This window comes from Chelmon rostratus, chromosome 18 (genome assembly GCF_017976325.1).
Source record: "Chelmon rostratus isolate fCheRos1 chromosome 18, fCheRos1.pri, whole genome shotgun sequence".
Taxonomy (NCBI): Eukaryota; Metazoa; Chordata; class Actinopteri; order Chaetodontiformes; family Chaetodontidae; genus Chelmon; species Chelmon rostratus.
In genome coordinates, this window is record NC_055675.1 from 12,863,722 (window position 1) to 12,888,933 (window position 25,212).

At 44.7% G+C, this 25,212-nt stretch overlaps 1 protein-coding gene across 1 annotated transcript in view; it reads right to left on the minus strand.

Annotated features, from left to right (window-relative positions):
- LOC121621947 (tyrosine-protein phosphatase non-receptor type 14-like) overlaps positions 1–22,882 on the minus strand; it is a 36,233-nt gene extending 13,351 nt beyond the window's left edge. The window contains exons 1-4 of the mRNA XM_041958690.1: positions 22,481–22,882; positions 12,012–12,413; positions 9,149–9,324; positions 930–1,027 (exon numbers count right to left, since the gene is read on the minus strand). Coding sequence (XP_041814624.1) covers positions 930–1,027; positions 9,149–9,324; positions 12,012–12,185 — 448 coding nt within the window. The 5' untranslated portion in view covers positions 12,186–12,413; positions 22,481–22,882. The remainder of the gene's footprint in view (positions 1–929; positions 1,028–9,148; positions 9,325–12,011; positions 12,414–22,480) is intronic.
- Positions 22,883–25,212: the final 2,330 nt, after the last annotated feature.

Sequence of the window (25,212 nt, forward strand, 5' to 3'; positions counted from 1 at the left end):
TAGACAATGCTTTTGTTATTTAAAAAGAAGAGTTATTGTTGGCCTTCATCTAAAAGGTTTTGTCTACATAGCTGATAAGATGCGGTAAAACCACATTCATTCCTCAGGAAATTTGTGTGCAAAAGATGCTAACATGAGAAAATATCATGTCAGGATAATTACAGTCTTTCCAGTTGACACCAAGGTAAAAATTGATGTTTTCTCTTTCCCCATAAAATTATAAAATCCACCCACATTCCAGCAGTAAATACTGAGCACAACAGGTCTGCCTTGTTCTAAGTAACACATTTTGATATCAAGACTGAGTTTTATATAACATTTTTATGGAAGATATTTGGACAGTTGCCACATTAGGGAAGCAAAATATCCAGTATATTTCAGCTGATAGTCTTCAGTTAACTCACAAACTAATTAGTTCTCTTGATTAGTTTACAGAATGTGTTACAAAAATAAATGTCTACAACACACTAGTAATACCCACACCTGCACACAATCTCCATAACATGCTCAGATAGAGCCTCTGTGTGCATCCTAAGTGCTGCTGCGTTGTCTGTCAGACAAAGGGAAGTGCAGCAGAGGATCCTCGTCTCCCGGCAGATAAGGGTCTTCCTGATGCTACCAAGGCTAACCTTGGAACTAGCGATAAGCTAACTGTCTGTTTACATTCCCCCTGAGACACAGACAGCACCCAGGAACAAGACTGAGGAGATGGAGTAAGCTTGTGTGTGTGTGTGTGTGTGTGTGTCAAGACTGATACCATAGGAACTCAAGTGGACTGGGCTCTCCCAGTGGTATGCAGCCATATTAGGTAGTGAAGTCAAGATGACCTGAGAAAGTGTGAGTTTGAGCTCACTCTGTCTCTCTTGTGCTGCCTGTCTCCCTCTGGTAGATTATTCACATGGGATGTTTGTTCATGCACGTGTGTGTACCTTGTACTGCGAGGCCCGCTAGTATGATCCCCTGCTCTACCGAGCAGTGGAGACGTCCGTCCAACACCTCCTTCTTCACCTGCAGGTAATACTGATACCTAGGAAGAAAGAAGGAAAAAGGAGATTAATGTTTGAGTGTTTGACTTTGATAAGAAATTAATGTGCTTAGCCACGCTAGCAGCTAGCTGTCGGGATGGAGATATTAGTTTGTCGGTCAGTCCGTCACTTTGGTCCATACTGACATATCTTGACATTTATCAGATGGATTGTGCAACCATTTATGGTGTCCAGACGATGACTTATAGATCAGGTCAAAACCAGAATTTGCTCAATACTTTGGTTTACGACCAAATACCTGAAAACTAACTTCCCTGAGTTTCCTCTAGTTGGCACAACAACTACTGCAGGGATAACTTTGACCAAACGCCGTAGGTCGACCTGAAAACTAATGGCATTGCCATCGGTTTTGTGTTTAGTGCTAATTAGCAATGGTTAGCATGCTAACACACCAAACTAAAACAGTCACAATGATAAACACATATACTCGGTTCACATCAGCTTGTTAGCATGCTGGAGAGCTAACATGTACAAAGTGACAATATCAAAACGCCAATGCCAAGCAAGTATAATGTTTACCTTGTCGACCATTTCAGTTTAGTGTGTGAGCATGCTAACCTTAACCTAACCTTTGCTAATTAGCACTAAACTTTGTTGTGCCTGAATACAGCTAGCATAGCTGTAGACTCCTAGGCTTGTTCAAACTGCAAATACAGCCTTTGTACCACCTAAACTGTGCAAAAAAAAAAAAAAAAAGAAAGAAAATCTGACTCAGTGGGTGGTAGCATATTAGTTTTTCAACTTACCAGAATTTGGTTGGTGGTTAATGTTATTTTTCCAACTAGCCACACTGTCTCTGAACGCCACTTATATAAAATCGAGTTGGAAAACATGATGGGTTTCAGTTCAACACATTCACCCAAAGAAAGTAAGAAGAGCTGTGCTTGCGGCGTTGATCATTAGCAACTGAAGGATCGCAAGCATCCACTGAGACACCACAGAGAGACATATTCTTCTGCTTCTGGTTTGTGCAACAGAAAGAATGCGTCAAGACAGTATTGGCAACGGCATTAGCCGGTTCAAACAATGCCAGAGAAGCCTGCTGCAGAATCCAAGTGAGGAATGAGTGAATCACCTCTATTTGAAATACCAGTGACTCATTGCTGAGTTGAGAGGAATGTCAAATGTATACCAGTAGGGGCCAAACATTATGGTTTATGGAGTCTGTAAAATTTCAGCCAACAGAAAGCATGTTACACGGAGCTGACGCTAATCAGGATTGATCTTAATCTTAGGTAGGACCAACACAAGCTGGACAAAAGAGAGTATTTGCTGTGTGAATGTGAGGCAAACGGGGGACTCGGCGAAGTGGTTTTGGGCAGTGGTGGTTTTGCCAAGTGTAAACTGATATGATGACACTGTTCAGATTGTTGAGCGGCCCTCGCACAACGTGGTAAAAGTCCCAAAACCAAGAGGCCGAAATACGCCGAGCTCCTTAAGTCTCTGAGCTCCTTTTTGTCCACTTTTAGCTGTGGTCCAACTGGATGTTTGTCTTTTGAAGAATGGAGTGGCCACACAGGAGGAAAGGGAGAGCTGTCAGGGTGACCGGGCCCGGCTGCATAAAAACTCGCGCACCGTTTCCTGTTTGTTGCCATGGTGACCGCGGGCCGAGTCTTTCCAATGTGGGCTGTGAGACACCTTTTCTGCTGTGTGCGCGCGGTCACACGCAGCCAGAAAGAGCTCCGAGTGGAAGCGCACATTGGACGGTCCGTGCCAGGGTACACAAACGTCTATGTGGAAACCACTGAGCTCTACATGCTTAGTCATTCACTCAGCCTTCCTCTCAAACACACTGACAATACAAATTAGTTTGAGCAAATTCAGTTTTCTTTCCTCCTCGCTGATTCATTAGCTCCATCTGAACTATGAAGTTCCCCTCAGAGTTTTGTGCCCTCCTTTACCTCCTCACATCTTTCATGTTCATATTCCCCTTCACATCCTCTCCCCCCACTTCTTCTCAGTCTTTTCTTTTTTGAGCTCCACTCAGCATACTCTCGGGCCTATAATCTGACCCCGCCCTCCTCCCTCACCCTGTCATTACACTCGTTGGCTAAGCTGCCATTCCGTTCCCGTGGCAACCCTCTAATTAGCCAACCCTAACCGCCGCGGCTGCATCGGAGGGGGGAGGAGCTTGATGCGGTCTGGAGGGGAGGAGCCTCGCGGGACACAAAACCCTTCAAATGATTGTGGACTTTGTTTTTACAAACTCTCAATGTTTTCCCAGCGCTCTCCATATGGGGTCTGGGGAAATGTTGAGGTTGGCAGCGGTTGGTTCTCATTCTGAGGTTCAATGGTAACAACATGATGGTGTTTATACATATGCGAGGCTAGCGGTGGAGAGGCGGACAGTAAACTGTTGAAATAACTATGAACAAGTGAAAGCGTGACAGTGAAAGGCAGTAAATGAGAGTCTCAGAGTGCTCCTCATGGAAGACCCACAAAACATCACATAGAGCAGCGGTTCAACCTTTGAGGCTTCTGGCTCTTAAAACAAACCTTGGTCTACTTGTGAACCCTGTACACAAGTTGCGTATATCTGCATGTTGTGGCCAGTCTAGTTTTTTTTTTTTTCTAGTACTTTTCAGAGGCCCAAAGAAGTTAAAATTATCTTGCAATTCATGACAAAGAAATGCAAGAATTAGAAAAAAGTCTGAAAATATAAACACATAATTTTCTTTATGGTAGCAAAACTTGGATTGGGCGATATGACCTAAAATGTAAAGACAACTATCAACTAAGATAACATACTTCAGTATCACAGTAGCTAACAACCTCTTAGTTGCTTAATGAGTTTAACTACAGTACAAGGTTTTGATTGATAGTTTTATCTTGGGCTCGTGTTAATACTGTAAAAACAGTCGATATCCAGCACTTGATTTTGTTGTTTTTGCCATCCGTCTTGTTTACTAGCAAGATAAATGATCAAATTTACTCTGAGAACTATAAATGAAATGGTAATTTTTTGTGGATGCATTTCCTGTCTCATACTGGCTAACTTCTGATACATTTATCCTGTTTAATTACGGTATAACCACTTAAATACAGAGAGCTGTTGGCTGACTGGTTGGCTGAAGTTCTGGTTAGACAGCTTTAGTTGTTGTTGTTGTAGCAACTGTCACTTTATAGATATTTAAATGCTGCATCAGAACACATTTATGTTCAGTGCAAGTTCAATGTAAAGCCATACAAGCCTTACAAGATAATGTTTGTGTTTTAGCCTAGCCCCATAGTGGCTAGTCCACATGCGGCATATTGAATCCACCATATAAAGATAAACTATATCCATCTGAAGTCTCAACATTGCTAAAATAAAGACCATCCTGTCCTCAACTATGTTGATACTTGACAATGATCATAAGATCTGCAAAGTTTTGCCTGTGGAGTTACAGCTACTATTCTCTAACAGGGTTTATGTCCAAAGTAAAGCACAACCAACAACACTGAAATATTACATCTAAATGCCTATCTGTCCCCATTCCTCTGGATAATGTGCAGAACACAATGTCAGCCATTTCTAATAGGACTATTCCTTCAGTGTCTAAGGAAAGTCTAAGTCTAAGGAAACTGTCACAGTGAGGTCTGTGGATTATCCAGCGTAATGGGAATTCTGTCATTTTCTCTGCCACAAGGACCACAAATGAAATTCCCTTTACCTTTATTGCATTGGGATGAGCCTAAACCTCTGACACAAATCTTAAAAACCCGAGCTAATAAAACCAAATCTGCATGGCTACATACCATCGGAGGTACTTGAGAAAACATGTTGATCTTTTAAATGACTTTGAACAAGTAAATAAAATATACGCTCCATAAAAACATGATTCATTTTTGTGTCACGTCCTACAGTGTTGTCACGTTCTGGCCACAGAGACTATTACGCCTAAGCCATGTCCACAAAGACGTCATTATGGCGACACACACCTGGCATGTCAGAATGACATCACTGTGCTGTAATAACAGGTGAACATACAGACATAGACATGAGGTAGGGCTTTCTTCACTAAGAGTTACTTGTGACTTCCACCATGGCAGAGTGCTCTGCTGGCACTCCAGGCGCCACACAGGCACAAAGAGCCCTTTATATGCCCACGCATGTTCAAGCCCCGCTCAAGACACACTGCCAGATGTCCAAGTGGCCTGGACAACAAGCCTGCGAGCATATGTGCATGCATGCATGAATGTGTGTGTGTCCATATGCCTCCTCCACCCCCTCCACCTCTGCAATGGTATGACCCTGATCACCCCCTCAACCCTGGATGGGTCCAGACGGCTTCTGTGGGAGGCAGGAGGATTTCACTTTGAAATGTGTTGAATCAGCAAGGGGCACAGCAGAGTACAGCTGTGTGTGTGTGTGTGTGTGTGTGTGTGTGTGTGTGTGTGTGTGTGTGTGTGTGTGTATTACTCACACTGTAGGAACATAAATCTGTTTACACAGTCAGACTGTGGGGTCATGTCTTCTTTTTGGGGACAAAACGCAAGTCTCCATAATGTAAATCGTTAAATTTTAGGCTGAAGGCTTGCGTTAAGGTTAGAGATAGGTTTGCAATGTCCTCAAAAGTGATGGAAACACGAGTGTGTGTGTGTGTGTGTGTGTGTGTTAGCGAAAACTAGCTGAACAAAGCTAGGATTTCAAGGCTACTGGTGCTGTTAGCCTTGGGGGCTGCTGAGGCCAGCTGGCCTCGCTCCGGTCAACAGCTTTCTGTTTAGGTTCCTTACTTTCTCTCTCTGGGCCACTCTGCCCCTCCTTCATATCAGTGAGACGGAAGAAACAGAAGGCTTTAACCACACACACTGTCTGCAAGATGTGTGTGGGGTAAAATCCAAAGATTTTCAAAGAAAGAGGATATCTCATTAGCAAAACACTCCAAACAATTTGTGTGGATTTATAGGTTGACATGTAAAGGACCATTCTGGCTAACGATCCTCCAAACTTCAAACCCTGTGGTTTATCCTTCTGGCCATTTTGGTGGGAATGCTCCTACAAAAAACTTGCTCCGAGGCATTGCTTTTTATTAGCTTTCAGCACTGCAGAGCATGCACAAAGATGTGTTCGCAGGAAAAAAAACAAAAACGAGCAAGAATGCCAAAGAACGTTTGTTTGTATTTTAGAGAATCTCTGGAGATGAAGAGGCGAGGACAGAGACAGGGTGAAACATCTTGACTGGAAACATCTTCTCTTGGCTTGAGAAGCATTTCACAAAACAAGCTTTTAAAAAATATATGGAGAACTTATCTTACGGTAATAACTGCAACTATCAGGACACAGTGTTTATATGGGCTCAAACTATCTTGCATTACTGCCTTAATTGCTTCATAATTGGATTACTGGTGTGAATATGTAGCCGGTCCTCACACACATACACACACAAAAACATACTTTAGCCCCCTGCTCTGAGTAATTTTCACAGCTGCGTGGCGGGAGGAAGAGAGGGAAGGAGAAACAGATGAATGGATGAGAGAGGAGAGGGAGATCTAGTATCAGGTTACACATCAGTCAAACACTGAACTTCAAAGACCTGACCACATTATAAAACTCACATTACGTTCACAGTAAATCTCATTTACTCAGACGAGACACAGTCAACACTCCGTCTTTCTGGTTTCTGGCAACCAGTTGTGATGAATTCGTTCGTAAAACCTACTCCTCTGTTGTTCTTTTCTTACCGTCCACACTAATTGCTGCTAAAATGAACACCCATGACCTACATCTCAGCTGGAAACAAATTTAACTGCATATATTTTAAGGTCACAAAGTAGGATGTAATGTTCTTATTCTAAAAGCAACTTTCCTCCAAAAGGGGTTTTGTGCAACAGTAAATCAAAGCACCCAAACAAAAAAAAAATCCACTCACTCCTACTCGAGCACAAACATACTATTCTCTGTGGATACATAAATATGTGTAAGTTCCAGCAAAAACACATGCGGGCAGCAGGCTAAAACCGCATAAATAACAAGGTACAAACCCAAAGCCAAGTCTTGCTGCCAGACTTTTACTTTCTCTGTCCCCACTTGCCTTCCTCTTCGCCTCTGTCATTTTTTTCTCCGACTTCTGCCCCCCCCACCCTCTCAGACCAGGTGTGGGGAAAAAAAAAACAAAGATCTGCTTCACTGGATCTGACCCAAATCGACCGTAAGTCAATAGATCACCTGCATTATAAAAACAGGGCTGTCAGTCGTAAGTGTTATCATTGCCACGCTGATTGATGGGAGCCCTCAAAGGAAAGTAGAGACAGTTATAAGAGCAAAACATGCTTTTAAAGATTTGGTGAACCCTTAATTAGGTGATAAAAAAGATGTGTTTTGAACTTCATCAAACAAGTTGTGAGGATTGTCCGCAACTTGATGTGAAGAAAAAAGGGATGAGGCTTTTAGGACGGCTTGCCTCGGGGAGCGCGTATGTTCTTACAATGTGCTGTATTGTGACTAACTCTTCTGACAGGGCTGCAGCTGGCTTCTGAGAGGATTCTTGGGGGAGTGTGCGAGGTGTGTGAGGTGAGAGAGTGTGTGCGCGTGTATGTGTGTGTGTGTGTGTTTTGTAAACCAGACATCCCCCACCCCCTTTACCCCCAGCACTTCTGCTCGGAGGAATGTGTGGTCCGCCTCCTACGCTGGACGGCTGTGCCAACATTCCTGACTGAACAGAAAAGGAGAAAGAGGGAGAGAGAGAGAGAGAGGGGGAAAAAAAAGGAGGTTGAAGGGACCAAGAGAAAGAGATTAAAAATGTGGGACGAGAGTGATGTGGAGATCTGCTCTTGATAAAAAGGAGTAGGGGTGACACTATGTACAGGGATTGTCAGAGAAAGAGAGGGGGCTTGAGAAAAAGAGGAGACCATTGTTCCTTAAATTGCCCCTAAGGCCCCATCATAACCCCTTCAACCCCATAACCCCTCATACACAGACACACGCACACGCACGCACACACACACCACAGAGAGACAGAGACACACAAACACAATGAAAGCCTGCAGGGGTTTCTTGGAATACCATCCCTTTACCAGAGCAGATCATGGCTTCTGTATAACGAACCTGCAGACGCACACACGCACGCATGCATGCACGCACAAACACACACACACACACACAGAGTGAGTGCATCAGGGTAATCACTGACTGACAAATGATGATTTTGTTTCAATGTGTAGTCCTGCCTCTCAAAAATACACACACACCTTAAAACTAACTGCGTCAAAACGTCAAGCTGTGACCTGCAGTCGACCTTTCCCACATCCAGTGAAGCAGAAGCCCCGAATTCACCAGCTCAGTGCGAGGCAGACCTGCCGAGTGTGTGTGTGCATGTGAGTGAGGAATCTGAGATGGCAGACTGTCCACTACACACTGACCCCTGGATGCCCTTTTCACAGCAAGCTAAAGGTGCTCATTCACACCCTCCCTCTCTCTCTCTCACACACACACACACAAACACAAACACACACACTGTGGTATTAGGAGAAAATGGCCGCTAGTGATGATGCAAATATACCATAGCCTGATAACCAGACTGGCATGGCATCAATCTCATCCACGCTCCCTCGCTCAGTAGGGAGGTGACAGCCCTGTTCCTAGCTCTGATTGGTCGCCTGTGTCTCTAACCGGGGGAAACAGCCATCCAGGGTATTCTAAGATCACACATAAGATGTATCACACGGAAGTCAAAGCAAATAATGAACCTTACAGGCTGAAAATGCACAAAGTAACATTGATGCAAGTCTTTCCCTCCTACAGTATGTCATCAATCAGTGTTACCATGGTAACAGTGATAGATGCTAGTTTTTCTTCCTCCTCACAGACGCATAAGCTTTAAGTTGTGTTCTTGACCAAACTCTACCTCTGTGATCAATGATAATACGCACATGATATCAGACACTAAAGGCCACTTCTGTTCTATTTCTGCTTTACTATGTTTAGCTCAAGATATATGACAATATGGCCAGTTTGGCTATATTGGCTATGGCTACATGGTATTTGCACTATTACAGATTACAACAGAGAAATTTACAAGGCACCAGTAGATAAGGTTGTTGCTGTTGTAAGTGGATATAAGCTAACACAGCAGGTATGTGGGTGTCTGAAATACTGTAAGTGCTGTTTGGAGACTCTTTACCTGGTAGCTTCTTGCTCCAGCCGGGAAACACTGGGCACGTAGAACATGACTCCAAAGAAGAGCAGTGGCTCATTGCCAAACTTGTCCAGCTGCTTCTTGAGGGGTTTCTCCAGCTCCACCCAGCGCTGGGCCGGGGCCTGGGTCTTCCCTTGGAACCACAGCCCAAAGAAATGGGTCTGGAGAAGTAGGGAGAGACAGAGAGAGGGTCAGTGTGGTGCAGAGCGTCAAGGGATGGAGATGAAAGGAAAGGAAACAGGACAAGATGGAACGTAAAGAGGAGAGTGGAAGTGGGATGAGGAGGAAGCAAAGAAAGGATGAGTTGTGTGAGATGGATGGAGAGGGATAAAGAGGTGGAGGAAATGACTTGGAGAGACCAGAGGGAGACGGAGGAAATGTGTTAAATGGAAGAGGCAAAGTGTTGGGGTGGGAAATATGGGTTTGTAGAGGTGGGGAGAAATTGGTTTAGGAGGGAAATTGGAAATTAGTACAGAAATACATTGGGGACAACTGAAGAGAGCAGAGAGGAGATTAACAAGCAGCTGAAATACAACAAGCACATATTTTTCCTTCAAATCTGATCAAACCTTTGATGTCAACAGCGTAACTCTATTAAACAGAAATATTAGAGCACACTCACTGCCAGTAAGATTCCCCCAGGGGAAAAGAAATAGGCAACCATCCTATCTGACTAAATCAAAATGAAGACTAAGTCTCTCACTCATGATTTCATCATGAGATCCACATGTTATCTGAAAATGAACCACAACTCAGCTGTATTAACAGCAGAAACAACACGACGACAAAAGGCCCTTTGAAGTGATACGATCAAACATTTAAACTGGTGAGCAGCTCATCTAAAACATGTGGTCCAAACAAGAGCAAGCGGGTAAGCAGATGAGCTCAGAGGTGCTGCAAGAATCAGCCACTACCTCAACTCTGAACGCAGTGCTGGTCTGCTTTGGGGTGGTTTCTTGACATTTGATGATTCTGACATTGAAAACACAATGCTAGAAATCCTGTTTACATGGACCTGGGGCAGGTTTGAACATGCTGCCATGCTTTGCAACATGATATGATTTCCTGTCACGTTCCACTTATCAAAACAAACAAGCTATGCATGAGCCCTGAGATGTGCACATTTATCTGGAATTTTGGAGATACAGTAATTTATGAAACATTTGCTTTTGTAAGCAGCCCTCACAAACGGCTCTTTTGAGCTGCTTTGGTCTCATAAATAAAGATCTTGCCAAGTTTGTCAAGCTTTTTTCATAGTTTTAGCCCCCGTACGACTAATGAGACACCATGTTTCATTGGCTTCATGTACGTGTGTCATTCATATCACAGGTAAGCGCACCTGTTCACTACTGTAGCGAAAAGTCGTAAAGCTGCAGCTGCAAGGCCGCAAACGCTCCTTCCTCGCATGCAAACAGACACACACTCAAGGCCTTAGGTACCGCAGTAAAGACGAAAACAACAAACTCAGAAGGACACACACACTGAGTCCTGAGATGGCATGCGTGCAGGGGGGCAGACGGCAGATGAAGCTGAGGCGTCACACCACCTTATTTATGACATCGCTGACACCTGGTAAATACCACAACACTGTGTGAGTGCGCACAAGTACGCCGCCCCTCTCTCTCTCTCACTTTGTCAGCAGCTCCAGCCGGCGCGGACACACAGTTAAACACACGTATTCATCAAGCTCAATCAGTCGTCACCCAAACAGACACATTCTTTCTCTGATGTGTGAACAAACTGGCCTGTCACACACACAAAGCAACCCCACGCTGCAAGCAATAAATCCCATGCGAAGCTGTCCAGAGGGAAGACGATGCCTCGCCTCTACCTGTGTGAGTAGAGTGAGGTGGTCGTTAAACCTCGTTGAGGGGAAATGTAAAGACAATCGGGGGAAAGGGAGGGGAGACGCAGCGAAAGCATGGAGAGGAGGGGTGGAGTGAGTGGCACAGGGGGATGAGCAGGATCTCTTTCCTCTGCAGTGAAAAGAGGACAGAGGTAGCCACGCTTCGTTAGAGACAGACAAGGACCCTGCAGGAGAGAGACAGCAGAGGGCAGGGAGACACACTCAGGGTGTGGAGAGAGACGCGTGGCGATCACACACACACACGCACACACACACACTGACAATGCATTCATGGGGAGAGGGGGAGAGTCAATGTTTTGCTTGTCTTTATTATGTCTGTGCTGCATATGGCAACATATACAGTGACACAATATTAATTTGGCTCTCGTCAGAGGTTTTACCAGACATTTTATACCATGATAGCTCTTCCCTTAATAAATCTGGATTAGAGCATTATGCTATTGGCCAAAAATATCTGACAGGTACAGAATTGATACAGGATGAACATTTAAATAAAGCAACGAAACACAAAAAAAGATGGGGATCATTTAACTCCAAGTCTGGCCTCCCTGCATTGGCTTTCCATTCATTCTCACATTGATTTAAACATTTTATTGTTGAGCACGAAGGCTTAACGTGAGCAGGCCCCAAATCATATCAAACATCTGCTAACGGCTTCTGAGCCTGGGCGCTCCTGTGAGATCAGCCGATGGTGGCTTCCTGGTCATTCCCAGAGCCTGTCTGGTGACTAAGGGCGATCAGGCTTTTGCAGTCCAGGCCCTACAAACTCTGGCTAAGATAATGCTGCTAAATCTTTCGCTGCTTTTAAATCTTTTCTATTTTATTTCATTGCATTGTTGATATTTGGTTATCATCGTTTTTATCTTTTGTGAAGCACTTTGCAACTTTGTTAGGAAAACTGCTATATAAAGTGAATTATCATCATCATCATTGTTATTATCATTACGCACTAGGGCCACATAATAAAATACTTGTCCTCACCTCCCGTAGTTCCAGCCTTTGGGCCACCGCCTCCAGACATTCCTGTCCCGTACTCTCCACTGACAGAGTGCATTCAATCACATTGGTGTCCAGCAGGCGAATCCGTGTCACAAAGTAGTTCTTGCTCAGGACGTTGTAGCGCCGTGTGCGCCGCAGCTTCAGCCGGAAGGGCATGGCTGGCTGGAGGTCACGGCAGAGTCAAAGGTCAAAAGTCAGTTGGGAGCAAGCAAGCGGAGAGAGGGGTGGGCGGGCTCTATGACCTGGCCGCTGCCCTCCTCACTCTCGCACGACGCCAGCCACGCCACCGGGTGGAAAGATGCACCCTGGCAAGGCGCTGGCCCATTCCCAAAGATGTCCGGAGAGGAGGAATAGGACGACGAGGAGGGGGAGGTTGAATGGGTGCTGTAGGGATGAAAAAAAGGAGGATTCGTCAATAACAAGAAACTATCTGCAGAGTTTTGTGTATTCTTTTCGAACTACACGGTGCTCTAATCAGTAAACATTCTTCCTATCAAACCCTCCCATGCCACAGCTCCCTGTATTATCGTCCTGCAGCCTCCCATAAACGGGCAGAAACAAAAAACAGACGAGGCTAGCAGAATCACCGGCGATAACGGCAGCGGGGCTATGATGTTAGCAGAGGCAGGAATCGCTCGGTAGCAGACGGCTTTATCCTATAGTTATGGCAGCTGGGCTCTCTCCAGCCCCATGAGGCCCGGCGTCGGCCAAAGCTGGGGGAGACAGAGGCAGAGATGTAAGGCTACGGATGAATGGACATCAAACAGCCGAGCGCAGACATCCATCTGAACCCGGCAGCTGGCTTTGAGGAACTAATGGAGCTTCTAAGTCTCATATCTGCCTGTGTGGGAGGCCTTTCCTTCCCTTTTTATCTCCCCTCTCCCTCTCCCTCTGCCCGGCTGCAGCACAGTGCCAGACATTGTAGCGTACAGCGTAGCCGCATGTAAGATCACACACATGCTGCGGTGGCACATACACTTCCACAGGCACACTTTTTGTCCGCTAATGCCACAAAACAGAAAACGTGAATGCATGTTGTCAATGAGAAACTTATAAAACTGTTAACTACTGCAGCATAAGTGAGGAAGGTGACACACACACACACACGCACGCACACACACACACACACACACACACACACACACACACACACACACACACACACACTGTGGTTTTAAGGTTGAGACAGGTCTTTGGGGAACACTTTGAACACATCTCTGGGTTAGTCATCAGTTCTTAGCTTTCATGTCTGTGATGAGGAAAGAGCTTTTGAAGTAAGGCAACACAAACACGAGCATATTTACTACATATATTCGCACCTGTAGTATAAACAGTATGCAGCACTGAGAAGCAAACCTAAAAAATGTTCACACAGGTTAAAACCCAGCTTTAACTTGGGCGATTAGCCACCAAGTGATTTCTTTTACGGGATAATGCCGGTGCTGTCAACGGGAATTAATTCAAATAGCTAAAAGCAGTGTCATTTCAAGGGTGGTGGCCACTTTGTAGCCTTGTTAGACAGGAACTAGCCCACAAAACCAAAAAAAAGGCTCCACACCCCCCTAAGCAGGGAAAGAAGAACTTCTCCTCAATACAAAAACACTGACAAAAGTCGCAGAGAAAACTGGCAACGCACTGCAGAAACTTCAGGAAAGTGCACAAAAACAGACACACAAAACAGCAAAATGCACCGAAACGAAGAGAATGTGTGCAAGTAGGAGAAAAAAAACGTAAACAGGAGAATGAAAAGACCAAAATACGGCACGACAATGCTCCAGTGATCAGGAGGTAGGAGGAGGAGAGAGGGAGAAGGAGGAGTAAAGATGGAGTGGATGTGTTGCTTCTTGTCCTGGGCTCTGGCAATGTGCTGTTGATAGTCAGCTTGGACCCCGGCCCAGATTCCTCTCTACACTGACTGGAAAAACAGAGCACACCTGACACAAGTATGCACCACAAGGAAGGAAAGTGTGTGTGTGTGTGTGTGAGAGAGAGAGAAGAGCGGGGGAGAGAGACCCAGGGGGGCAGGGAGTCTTGAATGAGAGAGGGCGAGAAGCTACAATCTGCTGACTTACAGTCATGTTGTTTGGTACGAATTGAATCACACTTGCTTCACGCTTGTCTTTTGTAACAGCCGTGCCCCTCTGGGAGCTGTAACACATTCCTAACCCCTGAATCCATCAGAGACAGCTCACTGTAGTGTGGCATCATCTTATTGGTGTGTTTTTTTAACTGGGCGTTCAACACACACACACACACACACACACACACACACACACACACACACACACACACTCACACACACAGCAAGAAAGCCACAGCATGTGAATAACTGGGCTACAACGGGTGAGTAAATCAGCTTCGATTTGGGATATGTGGCCACCGTGACCCCGGCCGTCACCCAACCCGAACCACGGCCCCTCTGGTCCTCCCCCCCGGGCTCGGGCTTAGGGGAAGTGACATCACAGGTTGACGGTAAACCCCCCCCCCAAATGCCTGGAGAAATGTTCCCAAGCACACAGGCCCTGCGAGATCCCTGTCAACAAGTATACAGACGCAGATAAATACACAAAGACACAAATAAAGACGCATACTTTCACTGTGTAGTGTACAAACATAGACATGCATGAACAGGGAACACCGCAAACACACACACACAGGATCACACACACACACACACACACACACACCCACCAGGTTCTTCGGAGGTTAGCCAAAGGACCAGACAGCAGTTAGTGCAACTCTAAACTAGTAATCAGTGGCATGGTTGGGAGTGTGCGGTTGAGTAAAGCCAGACAGACAGACAGACAATAGCTTGGGCCTGAACCCACTCCTCGACAGAAAAAAAACGCTGCTTCAACGCCGCTACAGCACTGCAGCGACATTCTCTCCTGACCGTCGTGTTTATTTCCAGCGTGCAAAAACAGCGTATACGTTTATGAATTTGCACATTGTAATTTTGTGGCACGGAGAAAACGAGAGGGAAAACTGAGGGAAGAGGTTGTTTTTCTTTTTCAGAGTAGCAAGCTTTAGCTAAATATAAATGAAACCATTCCCATCTTTTGTTGTGCTTTTTTTTTTCTTTATCCCCCAAGACTGGTGTGGTGAGGGGCAAAAAGGTGAAAACAAAAAAGGGAGATTTTTTTCCCCCTTTCTTCTGGGTGTTTAAAACCACATCACCACGAGCGTATCCTTCCTCCAGCGCTGTTGCATTTGTTTTATGAATCAGTCAAGATAAAAAGTTCTTTAGAGTGCAGGAATCGATTCATAAAAAGTCATCAAAGAGTAAACTCAAAAAGATGAGTCTGACTTCGCAGACCTGCACACTCTTAACTGAACAACAGAATAAAGAGGTGCACGTGCTCCCACATGCAGTTAGACAGGCAAACAGCTCTGTCAGCCTGCCAAATGACAAATTTAAAGAAAGATGGCTGATTATTATTCCCAGCATCTGTAGCTCTGTCACAGCCAGCATGCTGATTGACCCTCCCCCAAAACAGCGGTCGGCCAATCGCAGCTTAGCAACTGTAACATCAGAGCAAGCAACAGATTTCTGCACGTCCCGACGCAGTGTGCATGGTTTCGGTTTATGACCAATATAGTCTTTTAAGAGTTTTAGTGGTGGTCTTTGCTTTAAAAGTTTTAGGGATAGGTTAAACTGTGTGTTGATCTGCTTTAACAAACATGCAATCAATAGCAACCAACTCCTGGAGCTAACGTTAGCTTGATTAGCTAGCTCATCACAGTTGATTGAATCCACCTGCGACAGGTGTCGCCAGCCACAAAAGAGAAGCCTGCTTTTGTTGACCTCTGTCTGAAATGAAGTGGTAACTCTTGCCCTGCTATTATTATAAACTGCGTTACGTGCCTTGTGGGAAATTGACAGGTGTAGCAACAGAAGCTAGCAGAGGCAGGGTGATACGTGTCTACAGCTCTAAAACTATTTTGGCACAGGTTTCCCCCTCAGGGTGTGATGTTTTGCTACCAGTCACCTCTCAGGTCTGGATTCAGCGCACAGAGGCCACCTGAGAATTATAACCCAACCAAAACAGCCAGCCTGGCAGCATTACACAACAAAACCACAACCAGACTGCTGCTCATCTGCAGTCCAAAAAAAGCAGGAAACCATAACGAACACCTCAAATGTTTAATTTGACGTAATTGCTTTTACATTATTAACACACTGATTACTAAACAACTATTCCCGAGTGTCTGTCTGTCTGTCTGGGTGCTGTGTGCAATCCATCTCCCTCCGTCTCAGGGCGGACCCGTCTGTCGCTTTGCCCCATTCACATCCACACAATAGCGGGAACAAAACAGCACTTTGTCGCCTACTGCTAAGACCATTAGGCGCAGGCCGCCAAGAGCAGAGGACGCAAGTGTAGCGTGCGTAACTCAATCAATCTGATCTCTGTTGCTCGTCTCTGTCTGACATACCAACACCACCCCCCTCCGCCCCTCCTGTTACACATGGGCGCTGTAGCAAAACAAACGGGTTAAGTGCTTCACAGCTCGTAACTGCTCTTCCTCCCGCATACTTGGTCTGTGAGACGACACCAGGCCTGGATCACGCAGCGGTGGAGTGCAAATCAAGTAGTATTTACAGACTAAAGATTGCCTATCAAACTTGTTAATTCATTTTCTGTCAGTCGCCAGACAAATCCTGTAGTCCATAAAATGTTGGAAAATAGTGAAAATTACATTAAATTGTTTTTGTGAACAATGAATAGTCAAAAACCCAAAGATATTTAATTTACGATGATATAAATGAGATAAATTAGCAACTTCTCACATTTCAGAAGCAGGAACCAGAGAATGTTAGATATTTCTGTTTGATAAATGACTTAAAGATAGATCCACTATCAAAATTTTAGTTTAGTCCATCAATTAACTGACTAATAGCGTCCAAACAGTCAGAACACTTGAACCGTACACATCTCATAACTAAGCCACCTGTTACTCCGAGCAGAGCTAAAACATAAGATTTTGGAAAATACTATTACTGTCTGACCAAAACAGCAAGATCTGGTCTGAGTTTCCCCCAAATCTTCTTAAGATTCTGATCCTCTGTTACCCCACAGGCTCACCACAGAACCAAGACAAGCTCAGTGGTGAGATGCTTTGGGGAAATACGGCTCTGAAGTCCACACACATTCCTGGACGCATACAGCCAAAGTTTACCTGAGCAGCAGCAGTTGCTAAGGGCTGACCCTGGATCAGACTGTATTCTCCTGGCAGTAAAACACACACTGTTGTCTTGCGCTAAAAGCACACAGAGTAAAGTGGGGTCAGGTCGGCTGTCAGCTCCAGGGAATGGCCAGCCTGGTAGCCGAGCAGCTTGATGGTGGGTCCACAGGGTAGAGAGGATGGAGTTGGAGGATAATCTGATCCTTTAGAATGGGTGAACTATGAAATACAGACATTTGGGCCTGTTGCCAGGGGGCAAGCTAATCAAGGACAGACTGGACCTCTTTCACTGGTGAGCAACGTTAGGTGTGCACATTTTCTGTATTCATTCATATTTGTGGGCCAGATGGAAAGCTTTTGGAGGCCAGATGTGGGCCGCCAGCCGCCGGTTGATGATCACTGGAGTAAAGGAGCATGCACACTGCCCACCATGCCTAAGGGACAGCAGGACACACCACGTCTCTGTTATCTGACACTTCGGCCATGTGGGTTTCTGTCTGACCCAGAGGACAATGTGTAAGTGTGTGTGTGTGTGTGTGTGTGTGTGTGTATTGTGTCAAAAAAAAAATCTTAACTTTGCTCTTATGTTTCCTCCGCTTAAAGGAACCTAAATATACATTCCACAATATATACTGTATACTTGCTTGCACACAGTCCTTTACACACATACAAACACACACATGCATGCACACAAATACTGTCTGTCACACACACAAACATTAGCAGCTGCAAACAGATGGTGGAGGCCAGCAGCCAGACAGTATGTTTCTAACAGGCGCATCTGCTTCTTCACTTTCCAGCTCGCTTTATTTCCCCCCTTTCTCTCTCTCTCTCCACCTCTGAGACAAAGACACACACACACACTTACACATGTGTGCACACACACACACACACACACTTACAGTTCTCTCTACTACATGAGAGCACAGCAACGGTGACAACACATAGAGCAGAGCATTTGCACAGAGGTGACACCCAGACGGCGAAGGAGTCTTCTCTGTAGCTTTGCACACTCTCTTTCCTTCAATGTCTCCTCGCTATCTCTATCACACACACATACGCACTTCTGCACAGATGAAAGGGTTCAGCTAAAAATAAAAGCTAAAAGTTAACCTTAATTCAGAAATGTAGTAATTGCATGCAAAACTGAGAGCATATTCCTACATCCTTTATTGTATGCGAGCTCTGCTCTGGAAAGACAGATGTTAATTTAGCAGCTGAGTTTGAGAACCTTTAATTATTCTGTGAATAACTGCTACTATCAGCAACATCAATTTAATGCAAGTAGGACTGCTCTAAAAAAGACCCACAATATCTTCCACTTGCAGAGGATACTTCAGCCTGAAATTCTGGATCTTTGTGCATGCCTGGATGCTACGTGCTCTGCGCAGTCCTTGTTCCATCCTGTGCAGTAAGAGGTGTCAGTGCACATTTTAGTATCTGAGTTTGACGGACTTTGTGCATCCAGATATTTTGCAGCAGCAGATAAACATTACTCTCACAAGTGCTAATTTGTCAGCTTCTGATGCTTTGTAGTTTTGACTGAGTTACGGGTGTAGACAGATGTAGGAAGCAAGATAGAACTGTCAGCACAAATCTCCAAATCACCTTACAAATCTCCAAAATCTAAAAAGATGTGGTTTCTAGAACACAGAATAACTGCTGCAGATCATGATTTGGGAGGATAATCAAAAGAACAAACTCCACTTGTGCTCCATAAAATGATAAAATCATGTGGTTTTCCAGCTCTGTGTTATTGATAGTGGACATCTGACAGCACATGTACTCCTAAGAGCAGGAAAATAACAGAAGGATGCATTCATAGGCTGCTGCACTGTGCCACGGTTGACAGTACTAGATAGGGCATGCTCGATGTTTGAGGCTGGCATAGCCATCTAAACACTGTCACAAGAACATGAAGAGGGGGGAGGATCAAAGAGGGACGCCGCTTAACACTGGCCAGAGACTGGTTTTCCAAACCAACAATGATGTAGCGCTGCCGACTCATCCTGCAGCACTGAAATCTGGGAACTGTGGGCATGGAGGCAGGGAGAGTTTGGAGATATAATTGAGGGGAATAGTGCAGTGTGTGTGTGTGTACACGTGTGAGTGTGTTTGTGTGTCTTACAGATGCACACAGAGCGTTGGTGATTCCCAGCACCCCAGTGAGAAAGATAAGATACGTGAGGATACAGAGATCAGGGCAGAAAGGGAAGAGGAGCATGACACCGGTGCTTCTCAGGCTGTTATCATGTTGGTACAGTTGTTCAGGAGAACGGGGGTGAGGGTGGAGGGAAGGAGTGGGTAAACACGGACAGTGAGACTGATAGCGGCGGCTCTCCACCTCAACAACAGAAGCATGGGACCATCAGTCATGTGTGTTGCAGCCAAACCACGATGCTGTTCACATTTTCCATGCGCACCCCCCCCCCCTTCTCCTGGGAACCACATCACACTCACACAACCACACACACAAATACACACACACACGCTCAATCACCAGAAAGCCACTCAGTGTTTTCTCACTGAACCCTGTGGCACGAACACTAACAGGGACCTCAACAGCACTGAGTTTACAGGCCTATGAAAGCAGCAACACTTTGGGGTTTGCTACTGCTTACATCCGGCTGCATCTAACACACATCATGGCCACCAGGAAAGGAAAAATCACACGTTTTAAACTTGAGATCAAACGGAAAACGTCTCCGCTTGATGCTCTATTAGAAGTGGGCTAAATCCCGCGCACGCTTCCTCGCAAAATACCCTTGAAAACATGCGTGCCGCCACATCACAGGAAAAAAAGTCACATGCCTCCAAACTTCAGGGCTGATCGGCGGGAGAGGTGTCTGACAGTGACTGACAACTCACCCGCAGCACCTGGAAGGTGCCTAAGGTGGAGTGTGGGAGAGTTGGGGCAGGTCGCAGCACGCTCTCCGCTCGGTTGTTGTCTGCCCGGCTGCCAGAGAGCACGGCACTTACACAACTCACAGATCCTGTGACCAAAGCATCCCTGCAAGTCTCAATACACTCACCACACACACGACTTAAAAACACAGCGTGCACAATATTGTATATTATACTACACCTTTTTAACAACCTTATCATTAATTACTGCTTCCCAAAACTCTGACTTTTGATGTATTATTTGTTGTATTATCAGAGGTGGGTGATACAGCTACACTAACATGACAATCATAAGGATTAATTACATTTTGAGATTCAACTAATGACCGTAACTATAAGCAATGAATCTGCTGATTATTTCTCAATTAACTGCCATAACATGGTGAGACATGCCCGTTGCAATCTCTTACTGCCCAAGGTGAGATCTTCAGGTTGATTGTTTTGTCTGACCAACCGGTCAAATATATCTAATCTAATTTATGATGAAGAAAGCATAGTATCCTCACATAGCATGATTTAAGATTAATTAATAATGAAATTTGTTGTTATATTTGTTATCCATAAAGCGATTAATGGGCTTATCGTTTCAAAACCAAAGCATATCTTCGGAAATGCAAAACCACATTAAAGGGATTTTTATCATTAATTTGGACAGCGTTAGTTTGCATCACTACAGTTTCTCAAATTCAAATTTCGCGAAAGAGAAAGAGGTCGCAGCCTTTTCCAGTGTTATCATCTTGCCACTGCGGCGCTGCAGAATAACAAGAGAACCACAAGTTCACTTAGAAGGAATTCTGTCTGTTTCTTTGCCTTCAGTTCAACGGCTACACCAGAGATGCTAACTTTTCTCCCTCTCGCTCTTCCTGCGCTGCAGCATGAGCACTTGACCAAAATTACAAGTATGTTTGTCCCACATAGCAATCAAATGGCCTTTAGACTCAAGCGACCACTGGCTGCACAAACAATAGCCACTTTTCCTTTTACATGCAGGCTCACATTATGCAGTAAACACCTATTATAATCGTACCACGCTGACCTTAAACAAAACACGCCTGTGGGACGTCAGCAGCACCTCGAAACTTTCCTTTTATGCTTTCAAACAAGACGGAAGGATACGGAGGGGGCAAAAAATGAGCAGCACCGCCTTTCTGGAAGTAAGTAGACACATATTAGATCTTTAAACACTCTCCTTTGTGTGTAAACAAGCCTGATCACAAAGGAGATGAGAATGGATGGAGCAGGGATGGAGGCTACGGCGGAACCTACTACTCTGGCTTTTGGTCCTTTAAATTCTCCACCAGTGTTTTTAAAGTGCTGTGTACTCCCCAAGCCACTTGCTCTGGCACCATATAATTTACACAGCATGCCTTTGAGCTTATAAAGATAGCCAGATGTGTGTGTGTGTGTGTGTGTGTGTGTGTGTGTGTGTGTGCGTGTGTGTGTGTGTGTGTGTGTGTAGGGCCTACGCCTCCTGCAACTATGCTATATTTGTCTTTACAGAACTCTCCCCTTTTTACAGTAATGGTGGCAGTCCAAGGTGCGTGTCCAAACACATCTTGTTCACGCAAACATGCATGCTCTGTGCACACACACACACACACACACACACACAGGGTGAGAGCACGACAAACAGCCCAGCAGCAAGGTGGTAATGTCATCATGGCCAGGGTTAAACACACACACACACACACACACACACCATGTCATCCAAGCCCATCATGTCCAACTGTAACTGGACGACTCCATGAATCGTTCACAGTCAACAAGCTTCTGTCCGTGCAGGTTGTGTTCAGTGTAAAAGGGTCATTTCTAGGTGTAATAACAGAGCAGGATCTAGACCATCCAGGTGGTGTAAACTCTGCCTGGCGTGTGCCAATTTGCCTCCCAGAAAGATGTCCCAACTGGATCCCAAAGGGGGGCTGGTCCTGCAGAGGGCTGCAGAAAGTCCCATTTAGCCAAGTGTGTTCATTTAAATTCAGGGTTAGCTCATTAACTCTGGAGAAGAGGGCTCCAGGCTGCCATGATCAGAGGTGTAACCACCGCTTTCCAGTTATCTACAGGTTATTTAGCTCCCTGTGAATATTGGCTCACATCTCATCAAGCGTAGAGGATCTGGGGCTCTGTCTGTATTTTAATGTATGTTTCTGTTCTGAAGGACGGGGTTGGGGGGTGGAGGGGGGCATATTTGGGATCCCCTGCCAGCCCTACGTGGCCAAGCCGTTTGGCCTACATTTTAACACTGCTGATTGGGACTTAAAAAGAGTTTTCCTCCGCTTCCAGATCGTCCAGACGTTTTGGAAACGATCAGCAGCACAACCACACACTCCTGGAGAAGCCTTTTTTTTCTGTTCAAGACAACTCACCCTCGATCCTGCGCTACATGCCGTTTTCTGCTCCCCGCCGGAGAAACTCTTCTTTACTCGACGGCGTTGAACTTCACAGCAAAGAGATAATCCTCATAGAGTGGTGTTTCTTTTTTCCTCTCCTCTAAATACGTTTAAGTTCCCATGCGGAAAACAAAATCTCGAGAGACTCTGGAATCATTTGAGCGCAACTTTCAGAGGAAAAAGTCGCAGGGGCAGTCGCAAAAACTCCACCTGGAGCTGCTTCAACTCCCAAGGTTTTTGGGTTTGTTTTCTTTTTGGTCTGTGTTAAGTTTTTCAAGGAGAACAAAAAGCACAAACAGTCACCAAAAGTTCTCCAACTTGACCGTGAATAACAACGACGTGGTCTTCCTCTCTCGCAGGGACTGTACGTATGTTTATAGTAGTGGTCCCTCCAGTCCAATGGAGGCGTTCAGGAAAGGGGAGAGAGGAGCCTGTGCTGCGTTCAAAAGCGGCAGAAAGTGCTGGAATCACGAGTTTCACGTTGAACGTCCTATAAAGGGGGTGTAAAGCAATGGTTCGGGACCTTCACAAAGGGTCGCACGCAAATCCAGGGTGGTCATGAGGCAGTTAAAAGGATATTAAAGCAGAAAATGAACGTATTACCTGTGACAACATAGCACCAAATTATGTATGCTAATTTTCAGACATGTGTTGTTTTCCAAATGAATTACAGGATAATTTTAACTCTACAAATCACGGAAGTGAAACAGGAGAGAGGGGGAAGTACATGAGATGGGGTCACAAGAAGGCATAGTTTTGTTTCAAGAGGTCACAAACCAAAAAGTTCCGAACCACTTGACAAAAAGTATATCTGAGGTGTTTGACAGTTGATGGTCAACATCATGAATTGCATAGTAACTTCCTTAAAGAAGCAGTTTGACATTTTATTTTACATTATTTACTTTCTTGCTGAGGGTTAGATGTGTAAATTGATACCGCTTGCATCTGTATGTTAAATATGAAGCCACAGCCGGCAGCTGTTATCTTAGCTTAGCACAAAAACTTGAATCTAGCTCATAACCCCCAGTTAAACCGCAACTTTGTCATTTTTACACTTTGGTGTCTGTACAGATTATCCAACAACAACATGTACAAAGTTCATAAGATCATTTTAGAGGTGCTGGTCGGTGGATTTTGTTTCCTTTAACAGAGCCAGAGTAGCTATTTGCCACTGTTTCAAGTCTTAAGATAAGCTAACCAGCTGCTAGCTGCTTATGTTTAGCATACAGACATGAGAGTGGTATCAATATCCTCTTCCAACTCTTGGTTGGAAAAGCGAATCTTTTTTTCCTCCACTGCTACACATCAGCAAAACATAGCCACAAAAAGCTTCACCTGACATAACTGAAAAGCGGTACATACAGCAGAGTACAGAGGCCGCAGCCGTGGCGGGGACCGTGAAAGCAGCAGCGGGCCCAGATGCCTCCGGAGCGCCGTCCCCTCCGCTCTGACATCACACCGGAGGAATCTGAGGAATGCCGGGCTCCTGGGAGAAGTCCTCCTCGTTTAATGGTTTTCCAGGGGCCACAGAGGTGACTAAACGTCGAACAAAGGAGGTCCCCTCGCATATTTGTGTCCCCCCTGTTTTGCCTTTTGGCCGGGGATGAGTTAGAGCCTCTGTGGGGCAATTTATTTGCATAAGCTACATTTTTACAACATGTAGGCTTTAGGCTGCCTATAGGCAAATTTGGACATGATTTCACACAATGTGTAGTATATTTTGGTATATAAGCCAATTTCTGAGCTTGTCCTAAGCAGCACTTAATTAATGAATGTGTTTATTATAAATATAAAAAAAAGTTTAACATAAAAAGTGTCATGGACTTCTATAATTAACATTATATTGTGAAATATATGAGGAGGATAGTATCTGGTGTTATGTGTGATTAAGAAAAGGGCTGGGCCAGGATTTTCCATTGTTAAGACATATATTATAGACCTATATTTCCATTGTTCATCCCCAGGCGGCGCCATATAATGACACTTTCTGATTTGTATTTTAGCATTTATTAGTTGCAGCCTATTTTTTATACATCTTATCTTACTACACAATGGTTTTTAAAGCCTATCCCACATTGCAAGGAAAATCATTCTGGTGCAAAAAACTGCAAATGAGTTGTACATACCATTTCTTCCCCCATGTTTCTATCTTTATGTTCAATTCCACTACCTTAAACCACCTCAAACAAGTCAAACTTTATCTCATTTAATACGATGCTTCTGCTGCAGCATACTGTCACCCACCTGCTATCATGCATGCTGTTTTGAGCCCTTGTGAGTATGGTCCGTAGTGGTCTCATTATACCTTTTCAAAGCAAACTATAAACTCCAAGCATCAGACAAGGAAATCACAGGAACCTTTAATGGTACCACAGGGGAGTAAAAAAATACAGAAAAAAAGAAATTTCCATTCAGAGTCCTGCAAATTTATTAAACAGTTATGATCATCTGTGGCGTTCAATAAGAGAAAAAGTAAAAAAGGAAAGCATTATTTATAACTATTTGCACATTATTGTGGTTCTCTGAAAACTACATACTGATATGTTATGCATTTGTTTGTGATTTGTGTATTTGCATAATAATAGTGTAAAAAACAAAAAATAAAACAAGCCTTAAGTGAAAAAAAACAATTGAACTCTGCAGAATAACGGCAACTCTGCCTTATTTGTGACTAAATTCTACCCTCTTGTGGCGAAAATGCAACTTAC